Here is a 12,169-nt window from a genome sequence, read left to right on the forward strand (position 1 = left end):
TAAAATACATCTGAATTTATTTCATTTATTTCTTTACAAATTAAAATATGACTTGGCAAAACAAACACAATGAAGAAAAGAATATGTATATAATTTATAATCATTTCCCTGTTGGATCAGAGCAGTTAATACGAAGCATTAGTGTATAAGGCTGCTAAGGCCTCAGTTTCCTTATGTTTTCTTTGCTTGAGAAAAAAAATACTGATGGCTGAATGAGCAAAAACCACGTTGCATCGAAGGTTCTCAATCTGAGGTTGAAGAGACGGTCTCAGAAATCATGGTCCTTCACTTTTTGCAATGTGACACACAGGAGAAGCCATTGGATAAAAAAAGCTAGGAGAATATAATGCTAAATATTCAATTTACTAGACAGCTGTATTATCTAAAAGTGCCACATATGCTTCAGAGGTGAAGGAATTTCTGTTGTGATCCAATTTCCTAGGTAAGGCGAGCATGTAAATATTATACCAACCCTCCACAATGTAAATGAGGGCTCTTATAAAGTGATTTCTATGCGCATTACAAAGTCAAGTGCATATAAGTCAAATTTTTGTTCATTTTTACCAGTCTCAAAAGAAAAAAAACACACACACAAATATAGAAATAAAAGAAAGAGTCCTTTAAGTCTTGAGTGTAGGTCCAAAGTATCTTCAGAGCTTGTAATGTTTGCCATGTAAATATTGCAAAGGTGCATCATCCTGAAGGTCATTAGATTAGGAACCTTGTGTATATAATAAATACAGTAGAACTGCGGAAATGCTTTTTAAAATGTTTTTCGTGGCTGTCTTGCAGGAAAAGGGTTTATATAGTGACACATTTTCACTGATTCTTCACAAGATATAATCACTATGTTTGGACTTGATGCCTGTGTGCTGTCAAGTGTCTTATGTCTTACCACTAAAACAAAAACAGACTATTTCCGACATAAGTTACACATAACATTATATAAAGTTCCTTGTTTGGTGTTTTTTCACCCTCTGCAGAAGAGGAAAACTGATTAGCTGGACTTTTTAAATAGCATTTTCAATTCTTTAACTCCCCATGAGTGTGCAGGGCAGTATGACTGCAGGCTTAAGTAGTTTCATTGAGTAATAAATAATTTAGTAGATTGTGTAAGTTCCAGAAAATTCAGAATTTCCATTTCTTGCTGCTGAAGGTGGATACTTGCCTCATGAACCTAGACAAAAACTAGCTGGATAAGCTACAGTAAAAACTAGTCAGCTTAAAAAATACAAAAAAAAAAAAAAAACAAACTAGCCCTCCCAGTGCATTGCATATGAGACTTATAGAAAACAGAGGATTCTCTGCCTTTACCACAAGGACTGCTAATAGGCAACAATACTAAATGAAGTACAGAACCACATTTTCAACAAGAACAAATGAGGTAAAATCCAGAAGAAAATTAAAGATGGATGATTTAATTCTTTATAGAAAAATAAAGTGTTGCTAGATGTTATCTTTAAAAGGGGTATATTATGTTTTATAGTAACAATCACGTTTAAGCTCAGTTACACCTTCAGCGCCCCAAATGTTGCTTTCTCTGCACAACTGTAATGGTAATGCAATGTATAGTAATGGTATAGACAGTAGAGTACTTTCATTATCCGTTCTCATACTGTGACAAGCTGAATAAAAAAAAAAAACATGGGTGAAAGGGTGGGGTTACAGTTTATATTGCCAGGCACAACTTCAGAAATGATGTCATCACAGCATACTGTAGATTCCTTTATACGTTTACCCAACTAGTTCATTGGTGCTGCCACGAGTACAACTATCATTTGTGAAAGGCAGACAAAGCTATTTAGGCAATTACCAGTGTATTTCAAAAAATGATTTCTTCCAAGTCAAGACACTACATTCATTGTGACAATATTACCAAGGAATTTTGGTGTTTGGGCTCCTTTCTAGGTACTTTCACAATCTTTTTAAATATTCCCTCTGGCCTTTTGTGACTTTGTTTTTAACCTCCCACTTCTTTATAAAAGTGGCCTTTTACAGGAGGTTTATAGATTTTGATAGTACAGTGGAAGAGGAAAAATAAGCTGCTGCTGTCCTGGTTGTAGTAGCAAAGTTAACAGACCAAGGTGGTTAGTGAAACATCACGTGTCTAGGAGTGCACAGCTGCTTCCTTTTGTTTTTAACTTAGAAGTTGTCTGATCTCCTTGTGCATGTGACATAGGAAGTCTACATATGAAGCCCCTCCATTCAGGTTCTTGTCTTCTACCAACAAGTGTTTGAAGAGCATCTCGATCTTGTCATCCTGTTTCACAATAATCAGCTGCGAAAGAAGCAGTATATAAATATATATCGAGAGCAAAACTGCTGAAAACATGGCAATAAGGTTCATGGTAACATTTTCCTCTTTTTGTTTTTATTTAAAATAAGGAATCTACAAACTGTGCCTTTTGCTGTAGGTGAGCACATTTCAGTTTAAAATGTGGGGCGCTGCATTTGTGAACACACCTGTTACTAGCCAAACTGAATAATCTGGTGTTATATCATCTACTCCTGAAGACATTGTCAGATGACAAGTACAGATGTTTGCTACACTAGAAATAAATTCAACTTAGAGGGAAATGATGGCAGAGATTATAAAGCATTTTGCCATCATTAGATTTTCAGAGGACATTCAAAAAGAGGATATGTTCACTGACTCCCTAGCATGAATAAAAGAGCAAATGAATAGACTCTAAAACATTACTAATAAAGGACATGCAAGGAATTCAAGTATTTTCTTACCTTCATATAACGTGGCCTCTGTGCTCTGAACATTGTAATAATACCCCGTATTTTATTTGAAATTGGATTATCTAGAACTGGCAGTGCACTCTGGAAAGTTAAAACAGTAAGACTTATCACAAAGTGATCAATATAACTAAAGGAGAAAACAGACTTTTGTTTTATGTCATTATTATTAACATGCCTATGCTTCAATTTACATAATATGATTAATAAGATTGGTAGAAGGCAAGAGTTTTATTAATTTACTATTCGTACTTACCATGCTACTGTCTATCTGACTGAAGGAAGATACGTTAAACAGGTTCTGAATCAAAGACTGTTGAATATTTGCCCCAACCCATACAAACAAGTTTAGACCATTCTCTAGGAGATACATTTCACCCTTTGAGAGACGCTCTTCTGATGAACGGATAGCTACAGGTAAGGAATCGTTGGAAGGGTCCATTTTTGACTAATAAGAAGAGATAAAAAAAAAAAAGAGGAGGAAATAACCAATTAAAAGGAATAATTACATACTAATGATAAATAATGAATAAAGCCACATAATAAATGGGCACTTGGCTCTACAACTGACATCCGACACAGCAGTCAAAGCTCAACTGGTGACAGAAAAAAATATATTGAACTGCAGTGGGGCAACACTGGAGTAAGAAGTAAAAAAAATGGAGGAAGGAGTTGCACATTAAACCATACCATCAAAATTCTACAAAAATGTATTGCATGCTATCTGAGAAAATGTACCTAAAAATGCTTGAATTATATAATGAAGATTTGTACTCCTTAATAGTTCTTTTAAAAGAAAGGTATGCTACAGCAATATTTCATGCAGAACTAAAATTCAAAAAAGAGTAGGCTAAAAATGCTATATCTTATGATTTTGGACTTCTGTACCAGCCGAAGTCAACAACAGCCCTTTACCAGGGAAGATTTGTGCCTCCAAAGATACCCCAATGACTTCCCACCATAAATTTCCAGCACATGCTCTGAGCTCTGCTCAGTTAACTTGACTTAGGGACCAACTCAAAATATATACAAAGAAATCGCAACACAAAGCTGATTAGTAATTTATTTAGATTCAACTAACAAGGCAAGACAGAATCTAGCGTATTCTACACTAGAAATGATAAATTAAATAAGCCTTGTAGCTTCAGCTTCTAACAAATGAGCCCTCTTTATGCGAATGTTTTATTGATTTATGAAACACCCTAAGCCTAGCTTCTCAACAAGCCAGAGCATGTGCTACTATAGACAAATTTGAAGACCTGGATAATTATTGTCATAGGGTGGCAGCCCCTCTGGATGATGCATACAATTCAAAATTCAATATTTATTGACAATTAGTTTTTAGTTCTCTTCTAGGGTTCCCAGTATTTTTTAAAACACTGGCAAAAGCTAGTAAAATTATATATTAACTTACTAAGGGTAGCAGTCGAGGATAAAAAAAGACATTTGAATCTGCAACATCCATGGAAGAAACAAGCTGGCGGATATAAGTCCGGTCGTCGATGGTCATCTCAGCCCCTGGTTGCAGCACATCACTTTTGAGCACGCAGTTTAGGTATACAGGAAGCAGTTTCATGCATTCTGGGAGTATAAGCTGTAGAATAACAGACAACCATCATAACCAATGAAAAACAAGCCCATATATTTGTTCACAACGAACTTAATTCTAAGAAAAAGCAAATTTCCTAGTCATTTGCAAATAATGGTCCTTCTGTAGGGTTTTTTTGTTGCAAACCAATAATAATTTATGCTTTGCTACAAAATAATGTATATATTACATATTATGTTAAAATATAAAATGAATAAAGTCCAAGCAGCAGAGAGAGAGAGCGAGAGAGAGAGAGAGAGAGAGAGAGAGAGAGAGAGAGAAAGAAAGAAACTATATATGTAGCGAGTTACCTGCCCAGCAGATGAAGGACTTGCGCAGTTTTTACGATAACAGGCTAAAATCTGAGCACACTGATTTATCAGGGTGTCTCGTACAGTCTTTGTTGGGTTGCTCAGGACTCCCCGAAAAGCTGTCAATTAAGGATAAGAGATTAATAGCTTTATATGGCAAATGCAAACAATCATTAGTATATCCAGAATCTTATTTTATATTTCTATCACTGAAAGTACAATAATTTTTCTGCTGCGTGTTTTTTTCCTAGCTTAATTGAAGGTTTTACAGACTCTGCTTGTGGATTCTGCCCTGTGAATCTCCACTCATCTGATTTCTTGTCCCAAACTTCCAGTGCAGTTATAATGCTAAGGGCATTGGAACAAGGCAAAGGAAACATGGCCTACTTCCATTAAGAGTATATCCAGCAAATGATAAAAAAAGACACCAAGCTAGACAGCAGCATGCACAGCACCATATGCTTAGTTTACTCGTAGCCTGCACAATGAAGCAACATAAAACTAGGATAGCATAAGTATGCAGTGAGGTTACTAGGATTACATGGGCCCGTGTGGAGGATTTGCACCCAGACCCATCCAAGACACGCACAAGCACAAAAATCTTTAAAAGATCTTTCATCTTGCTCTGTTGTGTCTCCCCCATCATAGAGGTGTGGGCATTGTTGCAAATGCAGTCCCTCCACCCCTGGAAATTATGCCACTGTATGTATATAATGGGCAAGAGAACACTAGCAAAATGACACCATTCATCTCTCTAAAAATCAAATAAAAAATACCAAGAAAACCAACAATGGCTACTGATATTCTGATCTAAGCAACCCCATTTACTAAATCAACATGTATGTTTACTGGGTGAGGGGAGGAAATAGTTGTTAGCACTTACCAAACTTTGCAAAGTAGTTGATGAGGGTGTCAGTTTCGCAGTTACGGTAAAGATCAGCCAATTGTGTGCAGCAATTCAAAGCCATGTTGTGAACACGAAGTCTACGCTGCCCCCCACAGCTTGTGTACAGTATTGCACACTGTAGGACAAACCACAAATTCATTTTAGTTAGTTTTAAATAGGTTCGCACTTTAAGAGCAATTTTTAAAGTCTTGGTACGGATATATAGGATCAGTTATCCAGAAAGCACCAAATTACAGGAAGGCAATCTCCCCTAAACTAACATAATAACCACATAATATCTCCCATAAACGCCAAATAATTGAGATTTTTACTTATATCCTTTTTCTCCATCATAATAAAACAGTACTTTGTGTTTGATCCCAACTATTATATAATTACATCCTTTTTGAAGGCAAAACAATCCTGTTGGGTTTAATGCATCTAACCTATCACCCCCATATTGTTTCACCCATCAGAGGTGCAGGCTAATACAGGTCGCACTCCAGTTGGAGGAAACAGTTTTGTTTTGTTTTTTTGTTTTTTAATTGCCCCTGCCAGCGCTAGGCTACATGGCAGCCTTGTTGATTGGCGCTCATTATGCTCATGCATCTGACAAGAGCGGTAGGATGCTGCCCACCCTACAACATCACACACATGCACATAATGAACAAGTTGTGGCACTTTTTATTATCAAAACCTGGCTGCCCGCACCAGGAACAGATGTGAATTATGTGTATATATAAAAGAATAATAAAGATCTGCCCTGATTATATTCTCACTCTGCACCAGAATAGTGGGATATTGCTGGCGCCAGTGACTTTGAAAATAGGCAATATTTAAGACAACTCCTAACTACAAAAGTACTTATTTAGTCACACGCTACTGTATTGTAGAGACTTCCCTAAAGGTAAACCTCTCCTTTAAGTGACAACACCAAATGTTGATATTGTGTCTGGCATAAATGTACAATGATCCATACTGAAGGGCAGTAAAAGTGCAGATGCACTGCAGCTTGTCCATAGTACACCACTCCGTTACAGTGGTACATTCTTAATAGAATGTATTTAAGCATATAGCTTGTACAAGTAACATTTTTATTAATAGAATTCCTGAAATATTAATTATTTAGGCTCTGCAAGTCAGAAAGATGTAAACGAGACTGCAGCAGAGACCAATGGTAATCTTGAACATATTAGGCACAGGTGTAGTACCTGAAGAAGGGCACCGGTGTCTTCATTCAATTTATCATCATGTTTGAATTCCACCGTTATTGTTTTATCACAATCCAGTCCAGCTAATTCCACATCAGTTGTGTTGCTCATATAAAAAGCACCAAAGAAGTCTGTGGCCCGGATGCCTGGAACATTTAATTGCATTGTTACTAGAATTCAAAACTGAAAAAGAATCCTTACAGATACCAAAATCATTAAAGGGGACCAGTCATTTTAAGAAAATTCCTTTTCTATTGTGTTTTTCAAGCAAAATAAACTTAATTAACACTATATATATCTTGTTTCCTTTAGCCTTAGAATTACACATTTTGTGGCCACTGTTATTAAGGCAAACTTTGTATCACCCTAAAATATTGTGAATGTGTCAGAATGGGGGACCTGATGCCCATGCCCTGCCTACATAATTGTCTGTCCCACTTCTATGTCTAAGGCTTTGCCCAAAATGCTTCATATTGTTAAAACACAATATTGATAAAATCAGAATTTTGTTGAATCAAATTCTGTGTGGATGCATAAATTAAGTATATTTAGACCTTTTTATGTTTCGATACTCACCAGTACTAGTCCTGACTCTCATCACTGCATCAAATCCAATTTCTTTTTGTACATCCCTTCGCAGGTCATTTAAAAATCGTTCTTTATCAGTTTCCGGCTTCAGAAAGAAACGTTAAGATATCAGTCTTTCTATATGGAAATAACATATTCTCTACAATACCAGAATTGTGTGCCCCTTTTCCACTGATGAAGAGGACGTGAAGCCCTTGAAATTTTTGGTCTGTATGTGCACTCCGCAATAAACAGTTTGGAGGTATTTTTTACTCCAGCAAATCGTTTTGTGTGCATTTTCTCTTCCTTTCTTTGGCTATATGCACTTAGCCAGGTGCCCTTGGAGGATATGCACCGGATAATGGACTGAGAGGGGAACCATGAGTGTATGGACTTTTTTCTTCCATACTACCCAAGACAGCCTCCAGGTCACTTATGAGGGCTATTTGTTTTATGCAAAAAAAAAAAAAAAACCTGTGGCTCTACAATGGATGGGTCCCCTACCTCCTACTTGGATAGATAAACTCCCAACCGGAACTCTACAGGTTAACATATTTAGCCAGAGGATGCCCACTAAAGTTTGAGAAGATTTGGAACCCATGGCTGGAGAAGATTTGGAACATCACAATACGCTCTCCATTCCGTACTCCCCCCCCCCCCCTTCTATCATACCCCTTGTTTATAACAAAATCAATAAAAGTTGACTATTAAAAAAAAAAAAAATGAAAAAGTGGGAGTAAAACATTCAGTCAATCAGTTGCTTGCTTGGGTTTTCTAACTGTTGAAATTTTATTGCTTATTGGTTGCTCTGGGCAACATCACCAGTAATGTTACACTCTGCTTTTTACACAATATGATAAATATACCCCCAAGTATTTCTTATTGTTTTTGAGCACAAATGCAAACTAGAACTTATATGTATATCTATATCTGCCAAGCAATCTAGTCTTACCAATGCCAGGAAGATGTGATTTCTGCTCATTATACGCTATCCTGTGAAATAGCAAGCTCTTGACTACTGTAAAACATGGCTAACTGGATATTTTACAACAGGTTGAATTAGCAATTATTTTAGCTATAGTTTTTTTTAAGCAAAATGAACATTACATTAGTTAGAAAACCAGCAAAACTGAATAGGACTTTTAAATTGGCAAATTCTGTATATTTCATTTAATGACGAGAACATTTTGTCAGAAGCTCTAAAAGTTGACCTTACAAATAATGCAAAAAAAAAATTTGGACAATAATCTATATAGGAAAAACAACTAACCTGAAAGAAAGTGTACTTGTAAACAGAACCACCAGTTTGGAATGGGACCACACCAAGGGTGGCTACGTCCAGGAACTGATTGGGAAACAGGAACAAGTCTACACAACATCCCTGGGCAACACAATCCTTAGATAAGTTGTTGTAGAAATTTGTTTGAGGCTGGAACAGTATCTGCATGAAGGGAGAAACTATCATTAATTATCCAGAAAACTACTTACAATACACACAAAAATATATGAAGTAGCATCTGATGATGAGAGGATTATGTAGACTATCTACATACAGAACTACTGGTATTTATATATGTAGACACACTACCCCCGATTTGCTTCATAGGCAAACACCCATGGCTCATCATCTGAAATCACAGCTTGCGCTTTAAATATGCAATCTCATACTAAACTGTTTTTTAGGCACTAGTAGTAGCTGTAATGCAACCAACAGTGCTTCACTATTTATCTAAATGTGATGTGTTCTGGGGCACATTTCAGAGACTGAATTAATTAAATGATTAAAATTGTACCGGGCAAGCCTAATAACATAGCTCAATGAAGGACAACAGTTGGCATCCCACTGCTCAAAAACTAAAACCCTTAACCTACCTGCCAACAAACCAGGGGCATAAATACAGAAAAAGCAGAACCTGCAGGGGCCCAAGGGGTCCTACCAAATGAACTGTGGGGCCAGTAACATTTACTTACGCCATTGCAACAAACTGTTAATAAAGTTGGTTTTATACAGTACTGTGAAGTAATCGTCATTTCAGTAAATATTACCTTTTCTTTGTCTGTGTTGACCAGCTTTTTATCATCTCTGTTTTTAAGCTTTCCAGGGGCTTCAGCAATAGGTAGCGTTGTATGAAAAATGAACAGCTTTCCAGCACAATCTGCTGCCTAATAAACAAAATTTAAACTGATTTCAAGAGGAAGAACAGCTTCTTTAAATATAAAAGAAGAAAGTAATAACATAACAGAGAGGTTCACTTATAATTAGGGAAAACAAAGGCTGATAGGACTCATAAATTCTTAAGTGTTCTACATCCTGGTGGTGAAAACTTATAACCCTAGGGTGTCTGTCTTAAAAGCTACATTCAAGAAATTATACAACTGCACTGCTGGTTATACGTCATAGTTTGATTTCAGTGTGTGTCATTTAATACAAAGACGTTGGAAAAATGGCTCTTACCTTCAGTGCTTCTAAACCAGCTTGAATAACAGGAGCAAACACAGTCTCTGTTTCTCTTGTGTCAGCAAATAATTCAGGAATCTGATCTAACAGGCTTTGGAAAACAAGGGTGTTCATGTTAATAAAAACAGAGCAACATATCTTAAAAAAATGAAAATGTGCAATGTGATAAAACTCCAAACTACAACTTAAAAACCACCACCAACTTCTGCCTTGGGTGGGTAGTTGTGTTCTTAAAAAAAGCTGAAATGTTCAAAGCCTGGCTATATTTGCCATTACATCAAAAAGGAAATCATTCTGTTGAAATAATAAAGGTTTCTTGGCAGCAACATTCTGGTTCTGTAAAAAGCCATGAATGACTTCTAAACCCTCTTTATTTCCACTTTAGGGCTCTGGCACACAGGGAGATTAGTCGCCCGTGACAAAACTCCCTGTTCGCGGGCGACTAATCTCCCCGAGTTGCCATCACCTGCCATCCCACCGGTGAAAATGTAAGTCGCCGGTGGGATGGCACACGCAGCGGCGTGATTTCGGCTTTTTCGGCGATTTGCCGTGTGTGCCATCCCACCGGCAACTTACATTTTCGCCGGTAGGATGGAAGGTGATGGCAACTCGGGGAAATTAATCGCCCGCGAACAGGGAGTTTTGTCGCGGGCGACTAATCTCCCCGTGTGCCAGAGCCCTTAGTGCTACAGATTGTAAAAGTCTTGTGAGTAGGGGCCCAATCCTACAAATAAAATATAAGCACATTTTTATCCATAAGTGCACTGTAAAAGAACTATACACTTACATGGTAATGAACCTATTTCATTTGAATATATACTTAATTTCCCAGCTTCCTATTCAATTACACTAGCCTCTCCTTAGTTGCGATGGATTCCTTTAATTACCTGTTGATAACTGTTCTAGATTCATTCACATTCACAAGAAAACCATCCAGCAGCGGAACAAACATATCGGATACATCTGACACAACCATCATCTGTGGCTGAGCCAGAGAGCTTTTCACATTATAAAAGTGCAGGACTTTGTTGTAGGTTACAAAACCCACCCGGATAACCGACTCTTCCATGCTTCCTTCCCTAAAAGAAAACAGGAAAACATTTCTAGTTTAGAGAGATTGTCATGATTTTTATGGTGCAGTTTTTATTATTAAATTACACTTTGTACATTGCAAAAGAATTCATTACTCCATCTAGAATTCAATTTTCCTCACCGTGGTAAGTAATCCACAAGTTGCTTCAGTTCTTCACAAACTAATGCCACCAAGCCACTCTTTACAGCATTGTAAGACACATCAATCATAAAGATGAAAGCAGGTGGATTCGGTGTCTTGTTATTCTAGGGAAAAAAATGCAATATCTTCAGTAACAAAGCAAATATTTTAGCTGACAGGACATTGCAATGCACCACCCACATGAGGATGTTAGAATACATTTGAAAATAAACATAAAAAAATAAAAGTATAATGCAGAATTATTTGTGGTGGACCCAGTAGCATAATTATAGCGGGGTTCAGCCTCTTGACTGCGTGTGTCGCAGGACACCAGCAATGTCAAGAGAAGAAAAGGGGGCCTGAGAAATTTGTATGGGATGCTCGGCCCCTTAATTTACCCCACTGGGTGGACTCTTCTTTGTTCTTTTTCTATTATTAAAACCATAAGTTTTAATATATATATTACATGATAAACCCATGTCTACCATCTAGTTTATAGCTATTAAAATACCAACAAACATTTCAACAAATCATACTGTGTAAAAATGTGCCAGAATGTGCCAGTGCATCATACACTTCTAAATATAAAAGGCATGTGCTGAGAAAATGAGGGTTTTCAGTTGATTTACTGAAATTTTCCCCCAAAACCCTAGAAGCACCTCCCATGCATTCCAATTCCTGCAGCCTCCTTTTCCAGGCTTTGCAGGGGAGCCGGTGGCACTCCGCACACTGCACTGTAAACTAGCCTGACCTGAAAGGGAAATGAAGCTCAAATAAAATATTATTCATTATTCTAAAAACGGTTATGAGATGGTGTACCCATAGCTAAAAGTTTGCTATACTTTACCTTACAGTAATCTACAGTTGCTGTAAACTCGTAAGAACCCATAGATAGTTCAGGCCTCTCATAACAGTCAACCCTTCTGCCTGTGTGATCCAAATGCTGAAAGTAATGTGTTGGTACTGAAACAAAAAGGTACAAAGGGTTGTGGGTATTATCAGAATAATTACTAATACTAATTTATTGAGCAGTAAGCAAATGTTACAACCAATTACAGTCCAAATAACAAGGTGTGTGCAAATGGGTAGTAAATTTACAAAAATCTAGCAGACCTAAATATCACCCAACACTAATCAGTCAGCTGCAATACAACTTACTGTGGTTTCTTGAACACAAAAATAAATGCAGC

General features: G+C 37.1%; 1 protein-coding gene across 8 annotated transcripts in view; it reads right to left on the bottom strand.

Moving 5' to 3' along the window:
* The window catches only part of sec24c (SEC24 homolog C, COPII coat complex component), a 35,690-nt gene continuing 23,521 nt past the window's right edge, over nucleotides 1-12,169 (bottom strand). For 7 of the 8 annotated variants that reach the window (XM_031905142.1, XM_031905141.1, XM_031905138.1 and 4 more), the window contains 14 exons: nucleotides 11,827-11,942; nucleotides 10,980-11,104; nucleotides 10,654-10,845; nucleotides 9,764-9,857; nucleotides 9,355-9,471; nucleotides 8,579-8,749; nucleotides 7,318-7,414; nucleotides 6,742-6,887; nucleotides 5,528-5,666; nucleotides 4,645-4,763; nucleotides 4,160-4,339; nucleotides 3,002-3,193; nucleotides 2,740-2,829; nucleotides 1-2,278 (listed from right to left, as the gene is read on the bottom strand). In XM_031905142.1, coding sequence (XP_031761002.1) covers nucleotides 2,138-2,278; nucleotides 2,740-2,829; nucleotides 3,002-3,193; nucleotides 4,160-4,339; nucleotides 4,645-4,763; nucleotides 5,528-5,666; nucleotides 6,742-6,887; nucleotides 7,318-7,414; nucleotides 8,579-8,749; nucleotides 9,355-9,471; nucleotides 9,764-9,857; nucleotides 10,654-10,845; nucleotides 10,980-11,104; nucleotides 11,827-11,942 — 1,919 coding nt within the window. In that variant the 3' untranslated portion in view covers nucleotides 1-2,137. 8 annotated transcript variants of the gene reach the window in all.

Source organism: Xenopus tropicalis, chromosome 7 (assembly GCF_000004195.4).
Source record: "Xenopus tropicalis strain Nigerian chromosome 7, UCB_Xtro_10.0, whole genome shotgun sequence".
Lineage (NCBI taxonomy): Eukaryota > Metazoa > Chordata > Amphibia > Anura > Pipidae > Xenopus > Xenopus tropicalis.